The 26,384-nt window shown below is 40.3% G+C and overlaps 1 protein-coding gene across 8 annotated transcripts in view; it reads left to right on the forward strand.

Annotated features, from left to right (window-relative positions):
- Nucleotides 1–26,384, forward strand: part of NR1H4 (nuclear receptor subfamily 1 group H member 4) — a 110,987-nt gene that overhangs the window by 53,326 nt on the left and 31,277 nt on the right. For 6 of the 8 annotated variants that reach the window (XM_038558798.1, XM_038558797.1, XM_038558793.1 and 3 more), the window contains 3 exons: nt 1,518–1,652; nt 2,306–2,438; nt 18,548–18,913. In XM_038558798.1, coding sequence (XP_038414726.1) covers nt 2,360–2,438; nt 18,548–18,913 — 445 coding nt within the window. In that variant the 5' untranslated portion in view covers nt 1,518–1,652; nt 2,306–2,359. Of the gene's footprint in view, nt 1–1,517; nt 1,653–2,305; nt 2,439–9,822; nt 9,975–18,547; nt 18,914–26,384 lie in introns of those variants that run through there. The other 2 variants (XM_038558791.1, XM_038558792.1) reach the window with 1 other exon arrangement.

Raw genomic sequence — 26,384 nt, forward strand, 5'->3', positions numbered from 1 at the left:
TAACATATACACAGTGAATATATACCTTCATAATTCTTTTACACATATTGAAAGTTGGATTTCCCTAGTCCGCAACCAGCTTGTGAGTGTGAATGAGGTCTCATTAACAGTGACAACTCAGCTTTTACTGGTTTATTCCTCAGGATCTTTAGCTTTCTGTCAAACTCTAAGTATTTCAGAAATGGCTTAGGGTCTTTCCTCATGTTTGTTCATGATCAGGTTTGTTCTAGCTGCTGCTTTTACTTTTTGTGTCCATGAGTAGAGCTGTACCCGACCAGTGGGCACAATTTCTCTGCTCCTCCATGGGTTATGGTGATACCCAACATGCTGCTACTATTACAAAATTGCCCCAGAAAGGCCATGGTTCTTTTGGGGCCAAAGTTTCACTGTGATAATGTGACAGCAAGGGTGGAGCTGAAATGAGTATTCTTTCCTACTCTTTGGAAGTAAGTCTGTTGGAAGTGTCTACCTCTACTTTATACATTGATGCTTCTAGATTTCCTTTTTATTTATAGCCTCTCCTCTCAACTTATGGTGACAAGAAGGCCTCTTGAATCTACTATAGATTGGTTGAACACTGTGCTACAAGAAGAATCACACATTTCTCAAATGATTAAGGTTTGCTTTAGGGGGAAGGTCATGGTTCTTGGCTCTGTCTGACTTTAGAATGGGTTTTCTCCCACAGGCCCCTTGGCTTCCTGGAGAATTCTGGTAGGGCTATGCCACTGGTTCACTAGATGGACCCAGATTTGTCTACAACCCTACAGTGGACATGGTTTGTATCCTATAGCAAGAGGTTCTCTCTCTTTTTTGTCTCTTCAATAGCCTTCTGGTATTTTCTCATCATATCTGATGTACCCTAGTCTTGACCATCTTTAAAAATTGCCCTTGAAACTACATTGTTCATCAGCTACTTCCCTATCTTGACTCCTTTTCACACCCAAACCTCTCTGTTAAAGCATCCTGATCTTAGGCTCTATCAACAGCTTTCATGATAATCTGTAATCATTTGTGTACATGTGTGATTATTTTTTTAATGTCTCTCTTCTTCATTAGGCTGGATGTCATAGATCATGGACACTTCTTTTTCCTTTTACAGTTTTATCTCCAAAGATCCAGTCCAGAGCTTAGGGCAGAATAAGTCCTTAATAAATGTTTTTTGAAAGCATGAATAAAGGAATGAATGCAGCAGCATAGTCTGGTAGACTACCTTACCAACAGCCCAGTATATCTGAAACTCACTTCTGCTTGAACTGGCACATTCTGCTGAGTGAAAGAGAAAGAAATAAAGACATATATAGTAGGCACATTCTAATGAAATACATATTTGTCCAACAGAAACCCTATATTCTCTTCCCAAATAGGAAATATAAATAATTATTTATTTGTAAACAAAATGATTTCTTGGTAGAAACAGGATAAAAAAGGTTTGAATATCATCCTTGGAAAATAGCCTCGGAAAAGAGATTCTAATAGCACAACTTCTCATTACTTGACCTTTCAAATTACTTCTTCAGGAAAGTAGGAGACATCTTGGAAGGAAGGAAGGAGGAAAAGAAGACCTAAAGATATAACCAAAAGTGGATATTGCTTCTCTTGGGCTCTTGGATTCATTCTGGACATTTCCTCAGGATGAAACTTCGGACACTTTGGTGAGATTTACTATTATTTTTCTTTTACCATAACTTTTTTTTAGCCCACATAAATATAAGACCATGGTAGACCCTGCGAGTGAAAATGTAAGCCCCTGAAATTTTCTCTAAAGACCAAAAATTAAGATCCTGAGATAACACCTTCTGAATTTTTAATTTGCTGACATAGTGCCTACTCAAGAAGATTCCAGCAGGAAGTGGTCTTAAATCCGCCTTTTTGTCTTTGTAAATACCTACTCAACTTTGGAGTAAGGTTTAAGATAATAAGTCATCAATTTATCCCTTTTTTAATCAATGCCTTTCTATTTTTCTTTTTACTTATAAAGCAAAAAGACATAACCAAAATGTCATCAAATCTTTCCCAAATTTCTCAAGTGCTAAAATTTAAATGAAAATATGTGATATTTTTCCAGATACATTAGAGAGTATCTCTTTTGAAAGCACATATCCTGGACATTTGTGAGACCAAATGAGATGTAAAAGTGGTAAATATTGAAAATAGATATGTACAGAAAGACTATGGCAAAATGTCTACAAAGGGATCTAATTGCTTTTTTGTGTATATGCTACTCCCTTCCTCCCTCTCTTAATGAACTATCTACACTGCCAATTAACTACACTGCCCTTCCTCAAACTACTTATTTGTCTTTCAGAGTTTTTTTGAAGACTACCATAGCGAAAGGGCATTCTCAAGTAGGACAATTTGGATGGGATCAAAAATGAATCTCATCGAACACTCCCACTTACCTGTCACCGAAGAATTTTCTCTTTCTGACAACTTATTTGGTAAGTCATTGAGTTTATTTGAATATAAGTAAAAACAAAGTGCAACTTGGAAATACAAGAGAGAAAAAAAGGCCTAGATGATGGATCCAACAGAACCTGGCAAATGTTTTTGTTCCTTCTAAGTACTCAATAAACATTAGCTACTATGCAGGGTTAGAGGTAGATCAGACCTTGGATTTATTGAACCTAATGGTCTTCTTTTTTATAGATGAGGACAGCAAGACTGAGAGCTTTGTGACTTGTCCAAGGCCACGAGGCTAGATAATTAACAGACCTGGGAGTAGAAACGGATTCCTGTTCCAGGCTAATTCTGATATTATTATAGCATGTACTAAAGTATGAAATCATGCTTCTTATGGTTTAATATTATACCTATAAAAGGCTGAGGTTACTTAGATTATGGTTTCCTTTCCACTATTCATCTCATGCTGGGGGATATATAGCACAGTGTCATGATTAGTCACTTAAATTGGATTGAGAACAAACTGTTCTCAGTTGTTTTCAGTAGATCTGTAACTAGATGAAACCATAAAATGATATATTGCTTCACTTTATACATTTATGAAAAAACTTTTCATTATAAAGAGTCTCAATTGGGAACATCAGCACAGACTCAACAGCAGCAGTATTTGAGATGGGGCAGGGAAGCCTTCTGCCACTCATAAAAATAATTCCCTTCTGGGAGGCTTGCATACTCCCAGTTTTCCACTCTACGTTAATGCCTGGACAGTGGTAGACTATGATAGTGAAATGCAAAGCAAGCATTTATAATTCCTCAGAATTCAATGTTTGAAGGCACGTGATCCCTTATTTGGTTATAGACACCTTTGAAAGAGATTAATTAATAGCTGATGCCATTACCTACTAGTCATTAGCATCTTAGTGTGTAATGGTTTTGTGGGTTATTTCCAAAAAGAGGTCATTATTTGTATTACCTATTTGCATATCTACCTGCCCTGTGCAGTATAAGAGCACTTAAGGGCAGTGACCATATTTTATTAACCCATTGCACTTGATAAATAAGAATCAAGTAATAAATAATAAAAGAGAAGGAGAAAGAGGTTTAGGGGAAAAAAGAGATATTTATCAGCAACTCCCAGAGCTACCAAAGGCAGTAGTAATTATTTATGAAATGCCAGTTCTCAAACATACTTGCTGCATCTTATTTCTTCCATTTGGCTTTTTTTCATTCTATGCATGCCTTCAAGGCCAACAGGCCCTGCCTCCATGTCCAGCTACCTAACCATTTGCTTCTGGTCCACCCTTCTATTAGTCCTTAAGATACTCAGTGCAGAGACATCTTCATAATTTTGTCCACTAATCAGAATTCACAGGATAATTAGAACTGTAAGTGCTTATCACAGACTAAGGAAAATTCCATGGAATTACAGGGAAAATTCCATGTAAGATTGTTTTTTCATCTCATTGTAATTTTATGATTGCAAGCAAGCATGTTAGCTTGAAGGCTGACCTCACCAGCCATGAGGTTAAAAAAAAAATGTGAGCAGGTAGAGAAAGAGTGGTGGGAGTGCTGTCAAGTTAGAAACATCTGGGAGTGATTGCTTAGGGAAGCCACAGTGACTCATGCTTTTGGTATTGCTCTTCCTTCAGCTCTCCTTTGCTAGACCACATTCCCATCTTGTTTTCTAACACTGCCACTTAAGATTTCTGAGAGTATAAGCTGCATGAGTTGCAAGTACAGCTGTTATTCCTGGCTAGAGCAGTGTCCTCAAATCTTCATGTAGTCTTTTCTCCTGGTAGACTAATATCTGGCATGGGCATTGGGATACTTTTTCCTTTTCTGCATTAAGTTCTAGAGCCAGCTCTATGCATTTTTATCACATCTCTTTCCTCCTGGGGCCTTGGTCTCACTCTACTCAACAAACCTGAGCTAAAGGTACACCAAAGGGGTGGATGAAGGCTTACATGTTCATTTCCTTATTCCTCCTCCCCATCTTCATTTGTGTCCTGATGACCCTGATGGATTCGTTGGACTTCTCACCCTGAGCTTAGGATGCAGGGCACCAAGGAAAACACTATGACCAATGGATGAGTAACTCACAATGCCAAACTCACCACTCCTGATCTCGAGATGTGCCAGAGACTCAGAAGTGTTAACCCATGGGCTCAACTAGCTGGAGAGTGGGATTCTTTTCCAGTGGTCCATATAATGAGTAACAGCTATCATGTTCTTACAACAAAGAGAAGTGAAGTTTACGGTATAGCCTATGAATAGCAATCATTTCTTTGACCCAAATATTGAGTACCAACTATATACTGGGCATTGAAATAAAGCAGAGAATAATAAAGGCAAGATCCTAGTGGAGGATAGACTCACACACACAAAAAAACAAATAAATAAATAGACAAAAAAACATCAGGTAGAGGTAAGAGCTATGAAACAATAAGACAGGGTGTTATAGTAACTGGAAAGATGGGGCTGCTCTAACTGGTGTGTCAGGGAGGGCCGCTGAGGATTTGACAACTGGGCTTGAGACTGAAAGGCAAGAAGTCAAGGAGAACATTCTAGGTGGAGGGAATAGGAAATGAAAAAGCTCAAAGTCTGGAATGGACTCAGAAGGGCCTTGTCTTTTCATTTTTATTTATGGCAGTTGAAAGAGTCTAGAGAACTGGCTCTGGACCTTGCATTCCCATTAACCAGCATGAGTAAAAGATTATTAGACCAAGAATTCTAGAACCACTCTCTAGTTTTAACATTTGGCCCACAAATTGCTACAGTTGTGCCAGAAAGTGGTGACTGGGACTCACTGGTATTCATCTGGCACATGGTATGACTTTCAAGGTGGCTTTGGGTATGGTCCTCCACCCTGCAGGTAACTGCATGGACCATAATGAAATCCCTACATTAGGACATTGAGAAGGTGGTATGACAATTATTCAGCAAATACTGATGAGCACTCAATAATGGGCACCAGAGACAGTGATGACCTTTCAGCATCTTCCACACATGGTTATGGACCCTCACTCTCTGAAGGCTTTGCTTAAGGTGAAAGGGAAGCAACTCCACATGTAGAAATGGTTACCCTGAAGGAGAAGAGCCAGATGCAAGGACTTGTATGCACACAGTTTATGTGAGAGGTGGTTGTGGGTTATGGAAGCAAAAGACCGGGGTCAGGAGAGAGGGAAAGAGGAAAACCAGCATAAGATAAGTTATGAGGGTCACTGCTGTGGACAGGGGAACTGGACTCTCCCAGGAGTAGCACAGAGAATTGTCTTCTGAGGGACCAGGGACTGGGGCAGTCACTAACAGGTTGAGGGAGAACTTCTGGAGCTCCCTGGCACTTCTGCACTGTGCTTTTATCACTCCTGGTGGAGTCAGGCCATGTGGTCTCTCTCCTGTGGTGTTGGGCAGAAAACAAAAGGATGTGTGGCATGCTCTGGAACTGACAAACTGAATACAAGGCGAGTCTGAGCTTACGTGTGATTATTTGCTGTGTCTGTGGCTGAAATGAGGGGTGGCCTGAAGGATGTGACACTGCTACCAGAGAGGGGTCTGCCATACGGTTTAAAAGTGATTTTTTCCTCCAAATCAGTTTAAATATTCAAGGGAAGGCTAAGAATTTGAGGCAGAGGATAGTGCAGATTTGCTCTGTTTTCCTAGGCTGGTCCTTGTAGAAAAGAAGGAGAGAAGCCCAGACAGGAGGAATTGTAGAGGTGAGGCTGGAATGACCTCGTGAGGTTCTTTAATTTATTCTGCTGCTACAATGTCCCTGACAAATCCAGATGGGAATCCAGCTCATTGGTAACTCAATCCACATGCAGGCCTTGGCATGGAGGGATGCAGTGACCCAAAAGAGAGAAGTCTCTTTTCTTTTGGGACATCCTGCAAGCCAGGAAACGTGGTCAAAGATTAATTTAGTGAATTGAGAAAGGCTTCAATCTTATGAGTGAAGAAGGCAGGGTCTTTATGCAATTAGTGTATAATAAAAGGTAATAATGGCAAAGTCCACAGCTTCCCGCAGTTTGGCATGATGAATGGGTTAGGAGATTCAATATAACTGATGTATTCTTCTGGCAAATTGTGCTTTAAGAACTGAAAAAAAAAATTACAGAATTTCAGACTAATAGGAAAGTATTCTAACAACAGGACAGAATGAGCAAGAGAAGGTACCATCTTAGGCTCCCATATCGATTGTTCTCAGTGCAATGAGTCCTAGTTGTCCTAGCTTAGTGATATTAGGAAAAGTTCCCTGAATGTGAATGGAAATAAGCAATGAAATTGAAAGAAAATAGTCTTCGAGGCAATGGAGATATTCTGAAGTTTAGTTTTGTCCCCTGTGAACAGGGGTAATTATGACACATCACGGCTTGTTGGGAGATTTGAAGGGCTGTGTGGGAAAATGTTCTGTAAACCTGGTTTCACACCATGTAATTAATCTGGAGTTTGCAGTGTGGTGTCACTATTTGCTAAAGTGATAAATACCACTCTACTCACTAAGGGAAGGAAGTTCTATTTATCTTAACATTGTTGAATGCAAGGAATCTTCACGGAGGCAACAAAAACCAGCAGTATGGAAATAAATGTCTGGATGCCCTAAGGAATGAGACATGTTCTATCTCATCTTGGTGTGATAGCATTGCTAACAATAGCTGTGGAATCCACGTTTTTATTTTTGATTATGTTGTTATAATTAGTATCAATGGCAAATAATTGCAGACCACTTATGATGTGCCAGGTATTCTTCTGAGAACTTGATTAAATAAAGTAAGTCACTTGCATAAAGTTAAGGAATTTGCCTAAGACCACATACCAGTAAATGACAGAGATGGACCTGAATGTAGGAAGTCTGCTAAAAAATGAAAAATGTACTGAAGCATAGTATCTGACATGTAGAAAGCACTCAAGAAATAGTAACTCTGGGGTGCCTAAGTGGCTCAGTCTAAGCATCTCCCTTCAGCTCAGGTCATGATCTCAGGGTCCTGGGATCCAGCCCTGTATCCAGCTCCCTGCTCAGCAGGGAGTCTCCTTCTTCCTCTGCCCTTACCCCTGCTCATGTTTTCTCTCTCCTTCACAAATAAATAGATAAATAAATCTTTTTAAAAAGGAAATAGTAGCTTTTACCATGCTCACAATTTTTAAAATTTCTGTAGATGTACAGATTTGTAACCTGATTTTCCCTTTCTCAGCTTGGTTATTCTGAATGCCCTTGAGATCTGTTTCTTAGCCTGTGAGGCCCTGAATGGCCCACCAACTGGCTACTTCTCTACAAATCTTCATCTCACTGCATGCCTTTTCCAAACTATCCATGCCTTATCAAAAGAAAATGTAGTTTTAGAAAAAAAAAATAGCACAAAGCAGTTGGACATCACTGAGAGAGAAACAGATCAGTCTTATGAAAGTATTCCAATCAGTCTTATGAAAACATCCTATGTGAATTTCACTCAGCAACAATTGTTTCCTGGATCAGCTCACTTGTACACTAATTTCCTTGTTAGTATAGCAGTTTCTGAGGACAAAAGGCCCATTTGTTTGACTTGAAAAAGTCAGTAGAGAATTATTTTTTTTAAAGATTTATTTATTTATTTTAGAGAGAGAATGTGTGAGAGTTTGGGGGAGGGGAGGGGTGGAAGGAGAGGGAGAAAGAGAATCTCAAGCAGACTCTATGCTGAGTGCAAAGCCCTACCCAAGCCCTGAGAATTCTTAAAACAGAAAATTCAGAGATAGTTTATCCTGGTGTATATCCTCTAGGGGTAGCTCTCCCATCCAGGCAAGGATAACTCTTGGGCTGTGAGGAGAAGAGAATGAGGTCAGAAGTAGACTAAGGATTGAGAACAGCTTTGCAAATGGTAAATCTTGATTTGGCAATCCAAGTGGAAACATAACCATGAACTATCACTCTTTTCCTTTTTCTTGGCAATGAGGGCAAGTATGCCTTTATGTTTCAACCACGGGGTTTGAGTCAGAAGACCTGGGTTAAAGTCCTAACTTAATCCCTTGCTAACTCCATGGCTTTAGACAAATCACTTAGCGTCACTGAGTTGCCTTGTAAGAGTCTATAAAATATGGTAGAAGATAGAGGGCATCATAAATAATACCTCCTCAGAGGATACAAGTAGGATCAAATGATTTCATGCATGTGGAACCACTTTGTAAATGTGTGAAGGCTGTAGAAATGTCTTGGCCATGATTACTGCACTTATATACATTTGCCTTTCAAACTGCTTTCATGTTTATTGTGTTTTTATCTTCACAACAAGTCTATGAAGGAAGTAGGGCAGGAATTATTATCTATGTTTTACCATCTGTGATGTAGACAAATGAGGCCCACAGAAGCTGAGAGACTGGCCTAAGGTTATACAGGGCGTCTGGTTGCATGAAGTGTGAGCTTAACCCTGGGCCTGCTGGATCCTATTCTAAAGTTTTATCTTCCAAAAAGTAACCAACAGTTACAAGCTTGCTATCTATAGTCAGCAGGTTCTGCTGCAGAAATTACTCCTACTCAGTAAGCAAGTCACCCTACAACTGGAGTCAAAAGCCAAATAATCATAACATCAGTGTAATTATGATGGGTAGCCACCCACTGTGCTAAGCATTTTATACAAATTATCTCATTTAATGCTCATGAGTTAACTCTATGAGGTTATATGGTTATCAGCCCCATTTTACAGATGAGGTAATGGAGGCAGAAGATGGTTCAGGAATTTGTCCATTTGTCCAAATCTGTAGAGCTAGTGAGTACCAAGGAAGTCCAAAATCAAATCCTGTTAGCAGGATTGATTCCTCCTGAGGACTGTGAGGGAAAGGTCTATTCCTGGCCCTCTCCTTGGCTTCTGGATGACTGTCTCTTCCCTGTGTCTTTTCATAGTGTCTTCTCTGTACGTCTATCTCAGTGTCTACATTTTCCATTTGTATAAGGACACCAGTATTATGGGATGAGGGACCATCCTCATGACCTTATTTTAACTTAATTTCCTCTATAAAAACCCTCTCTTCAAATACTGTCACATGCTGATATCTGGGGGTTAGAACTTCAACATACCAATTTGGGGAGGAGTGGACCCAATTCCACTAAATAACAGTGGAAATAAACCCAGATTAGTTGGCCTTGTGCTGTTAAGCATTAGGCTTTAATGCTTTCTGCCATTACAAAATTGTATTATTCTGTAGCCTTTTGATAGGAACAAATGTCAAGACATAGAGCATGGTACTTGACCCTAAATTCACTTTTAGAGCCACTGAACAGAAGCCTACTCTACATGTTAAATTCTAAAACTGGAAAGTGCTCCCCAAAAATGTTTAGCTGAGAGACTAGTTTCCAGCTTACTAGGCAACTTGGCATGGAGGACTTTTCTCATAAACATTTACAAATATTCTGCTCTGTAATGAAGTTAATCAGTAAACCACACAACCTCTGGCCTCTGTTGCTTCTTACCTGGTCTCATTTTCAGTTGCTGTGAATAAACTAAGAATGGTAATGCAGTTTCAGGGGTTAGAAAATCCAAATCAAAGTTGTCCTTGCCATAGGCACACATCAGAATTTGTCATGGAAATGATGAGCATGAAGCCTGCTAAAGGTAAGACACTGTTCACAGGTGCTCTTGGCCGAACTTTTGCAACTGGGTTGAGGGAGTGGGGGGACTTTTTGTTCGAGATGTTAGCAGCAGATCTCTGTCAAAGATGTCTCAGAATCAGAAGACTGGGTGAGAAGTTGGGGTGGGTGATTTTTGAGAGTTTGAACAGGTGAGGATCTCATTGAGATAAAATGTTAAGTATGTTTTCCCTAAAACTCTTCATTGAATATTATATAAGGTTAGCAAGATTTTTTGAGTTCAACACTAGGAAATTCTAACATTGATGCCTGTAGACACTTGAAAAAACACTTTGAAGTACATTATGTAGTGCAGTGTTTTAAAAATGGCATGTCTCAGATCCCAGTGGGTCATAAAGTCTATGTATGGCTTATGATCACCCTTAAAAACAGAATAGAATAGAATAGAATAGAATAGAATAGAATAGAATAGAATAGAATAGGAGGAGAGTAAATAGAAATGTCAGAGTTCACTTCAAGAAGTAAGAATATGTGTTATTTCATGGAAATTCTGTTTCAATTACTTCTACAGATGTTTAAATGTATATGGAGGTCATGATATAAGCTATATATCAAGCTATGTGTTGTGGTGAAAAAAATAAAACGAGATTGAGAAACACTGATTTACCAAACTAGTGTCATAGAAGATTTCTCCCAAATCTGTGGGGAATCAGATGAGTAAAAAGTTCAGCTTTAGGCTCAGGCTATTTCTTCTTTCTGAAGTAAAACATAGATTATAATGAAAACAAAGACCATATAATGTAATATTGTATATTTAATATTTTTCTCAAAAGATAATCTTACCTTTTAAATTTTCAGCCAAAAGGGTAACTCAAATCATTTTTACAATAATTATAATATTGAACATATTTTTTTTCTCATTAAACTTTTGTTTTAATGGGTCTCAAAATTCTGTGACAGATTTTTGGTCAAGTTGTTTCCATTAAAAAGTACTGATTTTATTATTATTTTTTTTAATTTTTATTTATTTATGATAGTCACACAGAGAGAGAGAGAGAGAGAGAGGCAGAGACACAGGCAGAGGGAGAAGCAGGCTCCATGCACCGGGAGCCCGATGTGGGATTCGATCCTGGGTCTCCAGGATCGCGCCCTGGGCCAAAGGCAGGCGCCAAACCGCTGCGCCACCCAGGGATCCCAAAAGTACTGATTTTAAAAACTAATAACTTAAAACTGCCACACACGCACAAACAAACAAAAACAAATGGTCCACAAAACATTCTCCTTTCCTTCTGAAGGTTTTATGATGCATTGTTATCATTAACCAGTCTTTTACTATTAAACTTAAATGGCCAATTGACACAAACAGTTCTGAGACCGTTCTTCCACCACTGATTAAGACTGGGGTGGCAGGTATTGGGGATAATATTCATTTAGCCTTCTGAGCTTTCTGGGCAGACTTGGTGACTTTGCCAGCTCCAGCTGCCTTCTTGTCCATTGCTTTGATGACACCCACAGCAACCGTCTGTCTCATGTCACGAACAGCAAAACGGCCCAGAGGAGGATAGTCAGAGAACCTCTCAACACACATAGGTTTGCCAGGAACCATATCAACAATGACAGCATCCCCAGATTTCAAGAACTTGGGACCATCTTCCAGCTTCTTTCCAGAATGACGATCTATCTTTTCCTTCAGCTCAGCAAACTTGCAAGCAATGTGAGCTGTGTGACAATCCAGCACAGGTGCATATCCAGCACTGATTTGGCCTGGATGGTTCAGGATAATCACCTGAGCTGTGATGCCAGCTGCTTCCATTGGTGGGTCATTTTTTCTGTCACCAGCCACGTTGCCATGATGAACATCTTTGACAGATACATTCTTGACATTGAAGCTCACATTGTCCCCAGGAAGAGCCTCACTCAAAGCTTCATGGTGCATTTCAACAGACTTTACTTCAGTTGTAACATTGACTGGAGCAAAGGTGACCACCATGCCAGGCTTAAGAACACCAGTCTCTACTCGACCCACTGGTACAGTACCAATACCACCAATTTTGTAGACGTCTTGGAGAGGCAGACACAAGGGCTTATCAGCTGGACGAGTTGGTGGCAGAATGCAATCCAGGGCTTCAAGCAGCGTGGTTCCTCTGGCATTCCCATCTTTACGGGTGACTTTCCATCCCTTGAACCAAGGCATGTTAGCACTTGGCTCCAGCATGTTGTCACCATTCCAACCAGAAATTGGCACAAATGCTACTGTGTCGGGGTTGTAGCCAATTTTCTTAATGTAGGTGCTGACTTCCTTAACGATTTCTTCGTATCTCTTCTGGCTGTAGGGTGGTTCAGTGGAATCCATTTTGTTAACACCAACAATTAGTTGTTTTACACCCAGTGTGTAAGCCAGAAGGGCATGCTCACGGGTCTGCCCATTCTTGGAGATACCTGCTTCAAATTCACCAACACCAGCAGCAACAATCAGGACAGCACAGTCAGCCTGAGATGTGCCTGTAATCATGTTTTTGATAAAGTCTCTGTGTCCTGGGGCATCAATGATGGTCACATAATACTTGCTGGTCTCGAATTTCCACAGGGAGATATCAATGGTGATAGCACGTTCACATTCAGCTTTCAGTTTATCCAAGACCCAGGCATACTTGAAGGAGCCTTTTCCCATCTCAGCAGCCTCCTTCTCAAAATTTTCAATAGTTCTTTTGTCGATCCCACCACGTTTGTAGATCAGATGGCCCGTAGTGGTAGACTTGCCCGAATCTACGTGTACAATGACGACGATGTTGATGTGAGTCTTTTCCTTTCCCATTTTGGTTTAGGTTTAGCAGTGGTTTTCATGACACCTGTGTTCTGGTGGCAAACCCATTGCAAAAAAGCTTGAACATATTTTTGGTCATAGATTTAGTAGCATACTGTTTTATTATTTAAATATAATGTTTGAAAGTGACTAACACTGTATTTAGGAAATTAGTTGGAAGGTGGGAGAAGCAAGTTTTTCCACTATTTGCATTTCACAGACATTTATTAAGCACACTGTGTCAGGCTTCGTGTACAGTGCCAAGAATGAAAAAAAAGTGGGGGGGAGATAGAATCTAATATATTCCCCCAAAAGTTCACAGACTAACCACAACAGTATTAAAGAAATTGTATTGAATGTTTATGCTGGGTTCAGCACTATGCAGTTTACATTCTCTGTCTTAGCTTATCTGTAGTATGACCTCTCACCCAGGTACTATATTATTCCACATTATAGAGGAAGGAAGAGAAGCTTAATGTCTTTGCCAAGTTTGTGCATCTAGCAAGTTGCAGGGGAATTGAATCTAGATTTGTCTATGCAGTAGGGTCCTTGTAACCAGTTGTACTACTTCAAGGTTAGCGTGGAAAGCAAGCCTGTAAACAAATCAAATGATTGTACATGCTTCAGTGTGCTACAGTGGAAGTGTGGACAGAGAGTAGGTAAGATTAATCCTTGGGGAGATTAACCAAGGCCTCACAAAGGAGGTGATCCACTGGCAAGCCAGAGAAAGTCACCAACATCACAAAGGCCAGGAATGGCAAGTAGCTTATAAATGAAGCTATATCAACTAGTTAAGTAACCATGGATTGGGAAATAAAGGAAGGCAGAGAAGGCAGTTTTTCCATTCATGAAACATTTACTATGGTCAGCATTGTGCCAGGGGTTAAAAAAAAATTGGATATAATGTGAACCATTACCAGGCTCATTGGAAACAAACTGTGAGATCATGAGAAAGTGCCTTCATTACTACCTGAACCTGGTTCTCCTATCTGGGTACACAGGGATTCTGATCACAGACTCCTTGGAGCTGTACTCTCTAGTATGGTAGTCACTAGCCACATGTGGCTGCATAGTTTTTAATTTTAATTATTTAAAATTGCATAAAACTTAAGACTCAGTTTCTCAAGATCACTAGCCACATATCAGATGTTCTTACATGGTTCGTGGCTACCATATTGGCTACATAGAACATTTCCATCACCTCGGGAAGTTCCCTTAGCTGGCACCCTTTTACAGAAACTATTGCATGCTAGAGACTCTCCACTGAGAAGCATTTTGCTTTCCTTTGCAGGTTTCAGACTCCCCAGGTGTCCGTTCATGTGTTCTCTTTTATTTTTTTTAAATTTATTTTTTTATTTTTATTTATTTATGATAGACACAGAGAGAGAGAGAGGCAGAGACACAGGCAGAGGAGAGGGAGAAGCAGGCTCCATGCCGGAGCCCGGCACGGGACTCGATCCCGGGACTCCAGGATCGCGCCCTGGGCCAAAGGCAGGCGCAAAACCGCTGAGCCACCCAGGGATCCCCTGTGTTCCCTTTTAAAAGCTCTTCCAATGGGTGCTTGGATGGCTCATTGGTTAAAAGTCCGACTCTTGGTTTCTGCTCAGGTCACGATATTAGGACCATATGACTGAGCCCTGTGTTGGGCTTTGCACTCAGCTGGGAGTCAGCTTGAGACTCTCTCTCTCTCTCTCTCTCTCATCCCCCTCTCTTCCTGTGCTCCTCCTCCACTCACACATGCTCACACACTCTCTCTAAAATAAATAAATAAATCTTAAAAAAAAAAAGCTCTTCCTAAACTCTCAGGGAGCATTCCCTATAATAAGGGAATTTAAATTCCCTTATCCTTGATAGACTGGTTCCAGAAAAGCACTGATAAATCGAAATTTATATATATATATATATATATATATATATATATATATGCCAATATATGTATATATTGGCTTTAAATTGTATTAAAGTAGAAATAAACTTACCTTTTAATTTTTTTAGAAAGATTTTATTTATTTGCAAGAGACAGAATGCATGGAGAGGCAAAGGGAGAAGCAGACTCCTTGCTGCATGGGGACCCTCATGTGGGGCTCGATTCCAGGACCCTGGGATCATGATCTGAGCCGTAGGTACATGCTTAACCGACTGAGCCACCCAGGTGCCCAAATTTACCGTTTTTAGAAAGCATACTTTAAAGTTGACTTACCAAAAATAAAAAAATAAATAAAGTTGACTTACCTCCGCCCCTTCCACATCTGATGCTCTATCAAAAGGTTCTGTTATTTGTTTGCTTGTTTTTGTCCCAGCCCTTGACATCTCTACAGGCGCAAGCACGCACATGGACACACACGCACGCATGTATGTGCATAAGGACCGGGGCCTTTTGTATCTCTATTCTATCTGTCCTGTTCACTATCGAATCCTCAGAGTCTACCACAGTGTCTGGTAAAGAGCAAGTGTTCACTATATATTCATAAATGAAAGAAGCATCCGGTAACTTAGGTTATCAAAACAGACTAAGTCTCAATAATTACGCATTAACTATCAGTTAACTATTAAAATCAGGATCTTGCGAGGTTCTTTAAGAAACAAACATGCCTTATTATGGCATTCAACTTCTCAAGAAGAGAGAACTTCTCAACTATTTTATACTCACAACTACCTTAGAAGGTAGCAAGCCTGGGCTGTTAATAGTTCCCATTTTTAGAGAAGAAATTAAAACAGAAACATGTTAGGCAGTTGTTCAAAGTCTCACAGTCAGTTCATGATGGAAGTTGTTCTGATCCTCTGTTTTGGGTGGTGTTGACCATGCTGGGTTTTTAAAAAATTATTATTATAAGTTGCCCCATACTGTGGAGATTTGGCAGGGACACTGAAATACTAGAGGTAGATGTGCTTTGAGGATAGAAGCATCATTTAATAACATGTGCTGTTCTCATATTCTTACCATGTTTTATTGTCTTCACGTAATATCAATGTCTTTGTGAAAGCTTTCCATTTTGATTGAAATAATTCCAAAGACCGACACGCTCTTGTGACCATGATCTGACTGCAGTTGGGACTGCCTTGTGTCTTATTGATAACAGGAAGTCTAGTTTTATTGAAACAATGCTTTGAGGTCTTGGAATTGTCACTTGAGGAGAAAAAAATTACACATTTCCCTGGATTTTGTAAAACTCCAGATTCTGTCATTAATTGTTTGGCCTCAGGCAAGTTGCTTCACTTTGCTGGATCTGTAGGCAGAGAGATTCTGGGGCTGGGTGTGGGAACAGGTCATTGACAGGGAGGCTAAAAATCTAGCAAGAAGAGTAAGTAAAACAAATGTTTTTAATGCTTTTCCATTCTTTTCAAGCCTATTCACTCCACAAATTTTAGTCATATTTGGTTATGAAATAGATCAGGATTTTACTTATGTTTTATCTCTTCTTTTTGCTGTAATAATATCATATTTTCATATTCTTCCATTTTGTGTTTATAAGACAAAGGACTGTTGCAGAACTTTTTGTCTGTCAGATATACCGACTCAACACTGGTTTTATATGGAGAAGTCAGGCATGAAAGATAGGAGGTTAATTTTTGCCCAGATGGTGTATACTTTGTGGTTCAACAATCTTTTTCTGAATCAAGGCAGAAAGCATTCTTTTCAACAAACTTTTGATAGGCATATATTCCACTTCACCCTTGTGGAAGAGCCTGGAATTCTCATCCCATAGACAATTAGTCTTATACTTATGGAGATTTCAGATACAAAGAACAACTATAAGAGCACCCAGCATGATGTCTTTTCTTTCCAGGTGAACAAGGGAAGCCCAGGCAGGGTAGGTAAGTACCATGTAACTAGATTCATGATGCCCAGGGACCTAAAGTCCTAAAGTCAGGGAAAACTTCCTAAGAGAAGCTATACTCAAAAAGGATATTTGGAGATAGGTAAGTGGAGAAGAGTGAGATGAAGTTCTGTGAATGAATGGCTGTGCTGCAGAAGGTTCTAGCTCAGGAAGCAGCTGGGGACAGGGAAGGGAGGTCCTATGTCTGGAGGCAGCAATGCACATTCAAGGTTTAGAGAAGTCAAACATGAGAAATGGCCGGAAAAGAAAAGGTAGGATCACGGAGAGTCTTGTACACCTGGTTGCGGCTTACCTGCAAGCAGAGGCATGGAAGTACAGGGGGAGGAAGAGAAAACCATTCATCATCATGCTTTAAGGTATCACACATCTGAAATTGTCCTAGAGGAGTGGTTCAGCACGTGGCTTTGATGTCCGACTGTCACATCTCAGCTATTTAGGTAGGTAAGAGGAAAGTTGCCTAAATTCTCTGTGCCTCAGGCTACCCATTTGTAAGTGAGGATGACCATGTTACCCATCTCATAGGAATTTGTGAAAAAGTTGAAACTAGTCAAGTGCCTGGTGCTAAGATGGCATCTCTGAGACTTTCCTGATAGTAGTAGTAGCAATAATACCAACCCAAACCACCACCAGGTCTGGGGCACTGCAAAGAGTAGTAGTATCTATGCGTGTAGTATCTGTGTGTGTAGATACATAGATCCACAGTCCCTAACTGACAATTCTAAATTCCAAAAGCTCTAAAACCTGAATGTTTTATCCAAAGTTTGACACAAATTTCTCTGGCGGCAAAAGCTGACCTGAATGGATTTGAGGATACTGATGACCTTTATTTATTCTACTTAGTATGAATATCTGGACCTCTCATCGTGGGAAAGGCTGCTGCATTGTATTCAGAGCTCTGTCCTGGGCCATGCTGGGAGAAACAGCACTGTATGCTCTCCTAAAACACACAATTCTGAATCCCAAAGCACATGTGACCCCAAGGGTTTTAGATGAGGGACTGTGAATCTGTATTACCTCGTTCAATCCTCAGCATATCCCTCACTATAGATATTTTCATCCCAAGCTGGCTGCCTTGAAAAACAGGTTCATCAGTAGTTTCAGTCATGTGCCTGAAGTCCACTGTTCATTAGAGGTGGACTTGGAATGTCAGTCTGGGGTTGCCTGACTGTGCTTGAAGAATCAGACACATTTGTGTACTCTCCTATATCTTATTTATGTTTATTAAATTTTTTAGTATTTTGCATGATTTAAATATTTCTATTTCTGAAACAGCCATGGTTTGTGTCTCTTGGAAATAGAAGCATTTTCAGAACCTTATAGTTTTCCAATACCTATAGGTTTTATAGATAAAAGACTCATTTCGTAATAATAGCAGTAGGAATAATAATTATTATCACTATTTTATTATTTTTAAAAAGATTTTATTCATTTCTTCATGAGAGACACAGAGAGAGAGGCAGAGACACAGGCAGAGGGAGAAGCAGGCTCCATGCAGGGAGCCCGATGTGAGACTCAATCCTGGGTTTCCAGGATCATGCCCTGGGCTGAAGGCAGGTGCTAAACCGCTGAGCCACCCCGGCTACACTTATCAAGCAATTTTAATCTTTACTCATTTGAGGATGAATATGGTTATATTTTATATTGCAGTTTAATTTTAAATTTAGTTGTTGATAGTTGTTGATTAGTTTAAATTCAGTTTTTGTACATTTATAAAACACTTTGTATTTCTAAAAACTGTCCATTCATATCCTTTATCCTTTTTTCCATGGGGTTGTTGAATTTTTCTTATTGGTTTGCCAGTGCTCTTTACCTATTAACAATGAGTCTTTGATCTGTCTTTTATGTTGCAGATAGTTTTCTGAATCTGTATTCATTAAATCCTTTCACAGTGTTTTTTTTTAATATAGTTAAATTTTGGTCTTAGACATTAATTCTAATTTTGTTACTCTTGCTCAGGTGTCCTAACAGAACAAGCAGCAGGACCTCGGGGACAGAATCTAGATGTGGAACCATACTCCCAATACAACAATGTTCAATTTCCGCAAGTTCAACCACAGATTTCGTCATCATCCTATTATTCCAACCTGGGTTTCTACCCCCAGCATCCTGAGGAGTGGTATTCTTCTGGGATATATGAACTCAGGCGGATGCCAGCTGAGACTGTCTACCAGGGAGAGATTGAGGTAGCAGAGATCCCTGTAACAAAAAAGGCCCGAATGGGTGCATCAGCAGGGAGAATAAAAGGAGATGAATTATGTGTTGTTTGTGGAGATAGAGCATCTGGATACCATTATAATGCACTGACCTGTGAGGGGTGCAAAGGTAAGCATCTCTAGTTGGCCATTTTCTCCTTGAGGTTTTACTCTATTGGTTGTTGAAATCCTTTAGACTGGATTCTTCCCTTTTCCCAGGTAACTTCCCATTTTCTCTTCCTCCACTCTGAGCTGTTATACATCTTCAGGAAAAGTCTTTTAGTGCATTTAGCTTATGCATAAATGAATATAAGTGAACTATTTCCTGTTTACAACCCCACACATGGTTAAAAGAAATATATGGATTGTGGTGGTGGCGGGGTGGGGGTTGTTTTTTGGTTTTGTTTTCGAGAGAGAGAGAGAGAGAGAGAGAGAGAGAGCGAGCTCAACGGAAGGGCAGAGAGAGAGGGAGAGAGAGAGAAAGAACCTAAGTAAGTGCCATGCCCAGCACAGAGCCTGACATGGGGCTCAATCCCCCAACCCCGAGATCACAACCTGAGCTGAAATCAAGAATTGGGTACCCAACCATATGAGGCACCCAGGCACCCTGTTATTTTTTAAAAGAAAGAGAAACTGTTGAACTCATCTCTTTTAAAACTGAGATCAAGGAGAATAAGACTTTATTATGCAAGGTATTTATTACACCTAAATGGTAAACTTGTTAGTTCTAATACTTCATTTCCACTGTATAGATGAAGAAAGTGTAGCACAGGTGGTTGGTAAACTTACTCAAGGCTTCCATGGATTAGAGCAGGGAAGCTTCGAATCTATAGCTTATGGATCTAACTCTAGAGCGTCTGGTGTCAACCACTAGGCTACCATGTCTTTTAATCCTTGCCTACTGAGTGATCATTCTACTCTTGGAGCTATTTGCTCAAGACTACTATTCTATTGACTAAATCAACGGCCGAAGTGTTGTATTGTTTCGATCAAGGAATAAGCCCCTAAAGTCCATAATGTAGGCCAGTTCACCTCCTTATAGGTGGATACTTGGTGAAACCTGGTCCTCCTGAGAAGAATCTGGGGCATCCAGGGTGACTGGGGTGAAACCAGTGTGCCGAGGACAACCCCAGAAAGCACTGACTTTAACAGCAGGCAGGGGAAGAATAGCCCCTAAAGGATATAGAAGGAAGCCAGAGATGGGAGGGTACCAGGAAAGCACAGGGTCATAGGACACAAGGATCCAGAAACGTGGTCAAGAGACAACCCCATCCTTGGACGTGGGTTGGGGGGGTGGGGCAGGTTAGGAAGGAAAAGCTGGATCTGGATAAAGATAGAGTTTTTAAGAGCAGAAAAAGGCAGAACTCTTTGGTTGATTCTGATTTGGGACTTTGCCCCCAGGGTGGGAGCAAAAGGACCAGAGGGTGGGGAAGAGATGAGATGGAGTCAGGAAGGGCCTGTGTCCTACATCGGGTTGGCAATGTTTTGTGTGTGTGTGTGTGTGTGTGTGTGTGTCTGTGTGTGTGTGTTTTGGTTTTTTTGGTTTTTTGTTTTTTTGTTTTTTCTGTAAAAAGAGAGTAAATATTTTAGGCTTTGCACCATAGTCGTCTCTGTTGCAATTACTCAACTCTGCAAACACACCCACCTAAAGAAGAGGCAGGCGGCCTGGGTGGCTCAGCGGTTTAGCACCACCTTCAGCCCAGGGCTTGATCCTGGAGACCTGGGATTGAGTCCCATGTCGGGCTTCCTGCATGGAGCCTGCTTCTCCCTCTGCCTGTGTCTCTGCCTCTCTCTCTGTGTCTCTCATGAATAAATAAATAAAATCCTTAAAAAAAAAAAAAAAGAAGAAGAAGAGGCATAGCTGTGGTTTTATTTAACCTACAAAAATAGGCAAGGAAATTTAAAAACAAAACAAAAAACCCCCAACCAGGCAGTAGGCTGAATTTGGCCCATAGGCCTATAGCTATAGTTTGATGACTGATTTTCTAGTCCAATGACTGGAGGGTGAGTGTGAGAACTAGCTGGAAACTGTGTAGTAAGAGACTATAGCACTCAGCATGGATACCAGAAATGTAAACTCATTTTGTATAACTGGATTGAATTCAATTTCAAGCCCTAGTGGAAACCATATTTTTTCTTCAATTCGGGATTATTTTACTCACTCCTGCTCCTGTGCTGCCCTGAGCCTGGGCAACACCAGGTGCCTCTCCAGGCTGTCTCCAGGAAGGTGCACAAGGATTTTTCTGTTCTAGGATTCCCGAATGACGTGGGGTTTTTATCATCTTTCAACACACACATCCTAGGATCAGTCCCGGCACAAAGGTGAGAGGGACGGAGCTCAGGGCCTTCTCATGCACTTCACATGTCTTGGCTCTCTTCACTTCCTCTTTATTGTCCTACCTTTCCCAACTCAGGGGAAATTTAGTCTCTGAGATCTTGAGGCTTAGGCTTTGGTGACAAAAAGCCAATAACAAGCTCCTTTGTCCATTGTATATATTCTTTTGAGGAAACAGATGAATACTATCCTGGCTTTGTGACTAGGGAGGAGGTTACAGCACAGGGTACAGTACAAAGGAAAGGACCAGAGTACCCCACACCAGGAAGGCCTAACAGCTCGGCCACCTTGGTCCCTGACTCCACACCCCTTCAGTATCTGTGCTCACCAGATACAAAATGAATCTTATTCCATAGCTTTCTATCAAAGGAAGTGTGTGGACTTGGGAGTTTCACAGGCATGCATTGAATCTAGACCATAAGCCTTGGCTGAATAAGCATGGTCCTTAATAATATCAGTCAGAGTTCAGTGAAATAAAACAGAAACCAAAATTTCAAGCAGTAGGAATTAATATGGGAGAAGTTGGAAAGGCAGAGGAGCAGGTTCTGTGCCAGGTCTCCGAGAGGATGCTCAGTGTCACACTGCGAAACTGGCCTGTCAGAGAAGTTGCTACGGTCATGGAAATGGGGAAATGGGAAGCTAACTCGGAAATGTTGGCTCCAGAAAGACCACCATAGCTGCCATCTAGGCATCTGGAAGCTGCCTCTTCCAGAGCTACGGCTTGCCGGGAAAATCTGTACACATACGTGATAAATGCCCTATGTTTTGCCTTTCAACGCCCTCGAAGCTAGCAACTGGAAGCCAAGATGTTGCCCCCACACAATTCCACAATCCTGCTTGCCAGCAGAGACGACAGTCTTGCAAGGGCATCTGTCCGACATAGCTTACATCATCTCCATAGTCTTAGTTGCAAGGGAGTCTGAGAAAGATTGTGTTCAATTCTGCTGCCTTTACGGTAGAGAGTGCACACTAGAATCGAAGCAGGAGCTGTGGACATCCAGCCAGCCAATCCTCAGCTTATAGATGTTGCTTCTCTGAGCCTCCAAGCTGCAAACAAAGGGTAATATCTGTTCCACAAGGTCTTTGTAGGGTTAACTTAATATTATGTGTAAAGATCCTGGCAGCTCTCTTGCTTCTGGCTTCCCAGGAGATCTGTCAGTGATGCTTGTGATGCTTACACACACACACACATACACCTACACACACCTGAGAAAATGCTTAAAAGCTTAAAAACAAAACAAAGACCATAGTTAAACATTCTGATTTCATTGGTCTCATATCTGTTTCTATTAGAAATATTTTAACCTTAATAATGAAGGCTTTATTGTCGACATTTATGGCATCCACGAGAGAAATTTCAATACGTTTTTAAAAGTAATAATTGTAAGAGCATAAGCATAGCACAGTGACAATGCCCACCGTTTGCTCAGCACTAGATTAAATCAAGAGCTTTCTCCCCTCTCCCCGCCCCCCTGTGATCAGCAGGGCTTATGAAATTTTGCTAATGTTTGGATGAATTTTGATTCACACTTGAAGTGTCAGCTGAACAAAGCTGATCTGCATCTGACTGGAAATTTCAAACGGCTACATTTCCAAATAGGTCAACGTCAGTCACATCCATCTCTAGGCTGGGAGAGTCTTCACTTATCAGCTAGAGAAAGGTAGAATTCGTAAAAGAAGTTTTGTGAGTAAATGGGTGACCTGTTGTCCTTTTGAACATATTCTTAGTCCTGACATTCTAGAAAAGACTCCATAGTTATTGCAACTGTTCTGGTGTGTAAAATAGATGTGGAGTGTTTCCAATGGGTCAGGGCTGAGGTAGGTGCCCTGACTCACACATGAACTTCCTGAAATCCGATTTGATTTTGAGGTCTGATTTTATAAAATCTGATAATGAACCTACTGATCTCTGTGGGTCAAATTATTTTAGAGTGGGATGCAAGGGGGTAGGGCTTAAACTATGTCACTGCATTGGAAGTAGTTTTTTTTTTTTTTTAAGATTTTATCCATTTATTCATGAGAGATACACAGAGAGAGAGGTAGAGACAGAGGCAGAGGGAGAAGCAGGCTCCATGCAGAGAGCCTGGTGCAGGACTCGATCCCAGGACCTGGGGATCATGACCTGAGCCAAAGGCAGACACTCAACTGCTGAGCCACCCAGGTGCCCCCTGGACACCTTTTGTGATAAGTGTTATAAAATTCACAGGAGGAATCAGATTCTGACAGCAGACAACCCAGATTTCAACATCCCCTTCCCCCCACTGCTGATTTTCTTCCCAGCTGTTCCTAGTTAACTCAGTGTGTCTGGGCTTTAGACTTTTCTCCTAATAAATGAGGATAATTAATAAAGATGAGGAGAAGGAGGAGATGAGGAGAAGAAGGTTGAGGCTGAGATGAGGATAATGGTGATGCAGCTGGGAGATAAGATATATCAAATAATTATTATGTGCAAGCTTTATCTGGGGTTTTACCTGAATTAGTTTGTTTAATCTTCAGGACCACTCTTTGAAGTAGGTACCTAGGGGTCAGTGGGAAAATTAAACAAGATCATATGTATAAACCAATTAACATATGCCTTGCCTATGGTGAACCCTCAATAAATGTCCATTATTATTACTATTATCATTGAATTGTGAAGAAAAAAATGAGAGATTGTTTTTGAAATGTCCTGTTCTATACCTGGCACACTTAAATGCTCAGTGATCATTAGTAATTGCTGCTTTGTTGGTAAATTCTCATTATTTTATTTTTGTTACCCTTCTGCTCATCTAGCCTCCCAAACTTTGATCATACACGGTCTTCAAAACTATCTCTCTTCCTATTAACTAATTAAGTAAGCTTCTAGCTCCTGAGAGTTTGAATTCATTAATTCTGTTCTTTATTCAGCAACTATTATTAAGTACCAACCATATGCCAGGCATTATTCTAAGCATGGGAGATGCAGCAGTGTACAAAACAGACAAAATTCCAGCTCTCTTACTCACCATTGTAAAGCAAAGCAGGGGAAGTTTGTAGAACTGAGCTAAAATAGACAAAAAGAAAAAACAGTGAAACAAAAAAGTTAAAGATTACAAAATGTAAAAATAATGAAATAGTATCAAAAAGAACATACAGAAAAATCAAGTAATGAAAGGATGATTTCCAGTGGATAAAAATTGAAATTTCACATAAATATATAGCAATGATGCAAGACACACCTAAGACATAAAATTATATTTAAACAAGAAAAGGTATTTGAACTAAATATATAAGCAATATGTAAATATGAAAGTAATGACTGAAAAAAACCCTCCAGTTTGCTTAAGCCTCCAGCTCCTGGGAATTTGCCTATCTGGGAGTCTGAAAATGAGTGGGAAATATCAGAGAGGGAGACAGAACATGAGAGACTCCTAACTCTGGGAAATGAACAAGGAGTAGTGGAAAGGGAGGTGGGCAGGGGGAATGGAGGGACTGGGTGATGAGCACTGAGGCGGGCACTTGACGGGATGAGCCCTGGGCGATATGCTGTATGTTGGCAAATCGAACTCCAATAAAAAAAAAATTACAAAAAAAAAAAAAAAGACATGCAAAATCAAGCTCACGCAGAGCATTATTACCCCTCCCCTCATTTTCCCAATCTAAAAGTATTGACCCCCACCTCCATTGTATTTGAGATGATCCAGTATAACCCTTTCAATAAGCAGTAGAAAACAAAAGCTCTATGCAAGATTTATCTTTTCTTAGAGATGGACAGCTTTAGCTTTTGTTTTATCAAGTGAACATAGAAAAATGGCTACCCTCTTGGGATGGGAAAGAACCCCCCCCCCCCAAATAAAAGGGAGGAGGAGGGAAGAAAAGAAGAAAAGGAAAAAAACACACCAAAAAACAATAGGAGAAAGAACAAAGCATGCATGAATTACTCAAGAAATTATCCTTTCATATTAACATTGCCGAAATTATTGAAAAAATAATTAATGGACTCAAACATTTGAGGAAGGTCATGACTCTGTGTTATGGGCTGGGCAGTTCCCACCGTAGACTGTTTATTTCATTAATCCTTATAATGGCTCCAGGAGATGGTATTGTCATCTCATTTTTGGAAATAAAGATACCAACACTCAGAAACTTGTCCAGGTCTCACAGCTGTGAAAGAATGGAGTAGAATTGGTAGTCAGATCCTCAGGATTCCTGAGCTATACTTTTTCTCTGTGTTGTCTTTCCTTGTAACCTGCTGTCAATGACTTTCCAAAGATAGCACTTTCCAAAGGCATATGCAAGGAAAATGAATGTTTTAAAAGTTGGTTTTGCATTTAGGAAAAAAAAAACACATGAATGAAGAGAAAAACAAACACGATCTAGGTGATGGTGAATCCAAAACCATTGGTTGTTTGACGAAATGGTTTCTTGGTGTTTGTTCTCCACCAACATGCTTGCTTGCTTGCTTTCTTTCTTTCTTTCTTTCTTTCTTTCTTTCTTTCTTTCTTTCTTTTTTTTTGACCAACATGCTTTCTAAAAGCAGTCACAACTCTAAATTATTGAACAACACTCATTTGTGTGTAAAGAGACTATCTTCTTAATAAGAAAGTAGGGTTGTCAGCCCCTTTCACACATAGAAATGACAACCACTAGTCATATCACTTTTAAAAATAATGAAGCATCTAAGTATTTTCATTTCTAATTGTGATACACATGAGGATTAAAATATATAATTTCAGAATTGCCTTTGTGGGAGCTTACCTTGCAATGCCTTATACTTTGACCCTGTACCTTCTATTAATAAGTGAAGGTGAGAAAGTAGGAATAGACTGAGTTGCCTCCCAGGCAAACTCCCACAAAGGCAATTCTCATATGACTTCAGAAAGGAGAGTGGTTTCATTTAATGGCCTCTGAGATTTCCTGTTTGCTCCTGTAAGGCTACTGTTTGTGTTTATACAGCCTGCTTTTAGCAATCTGGAGGACGGACAAGATGTGTGGTTGGATAGAATGTTAGGGTCTTTATCTTCCAGGCATGGGGACTCCCCATTCTCCCTGGAGGTCCACCTCCCACTCTGGTTTATATTCCTTGCTTGAGATAGCATGCAAATACTACTGCAATCCATGGATTAGATGGAGGGCAAACTTTTTGTTAAGGGCCAGATAAGATAGTTAATATTTTAGGCTTTGTAGGTATTAAGGTCTCTGTCACAACTATTTGACTGTCACTGTAGTGTGAAAGCAGGCATGCATGTGAATGAACTTGGCGATGTTCTAGTAAAACTTTATTTATGGATGCTAAAATTTGAATGTC

This window comes from Canis lupus, chromosome 15 (genome assembly GCF_011100685.1).
Source record: "Canis lupus familiaris isolate Mischka breed German Shepherd chromosome 15, alternate assembly UU_Cfam_GSD_1.0, whole genome shotgun sequence".
Classification (NCBI taxonomy): domain Eukaryota; kingdom Metazoa; phylum Chordata; class Mammalia; order Carnivora; family Canidae; genus Canis; species Canis lupus.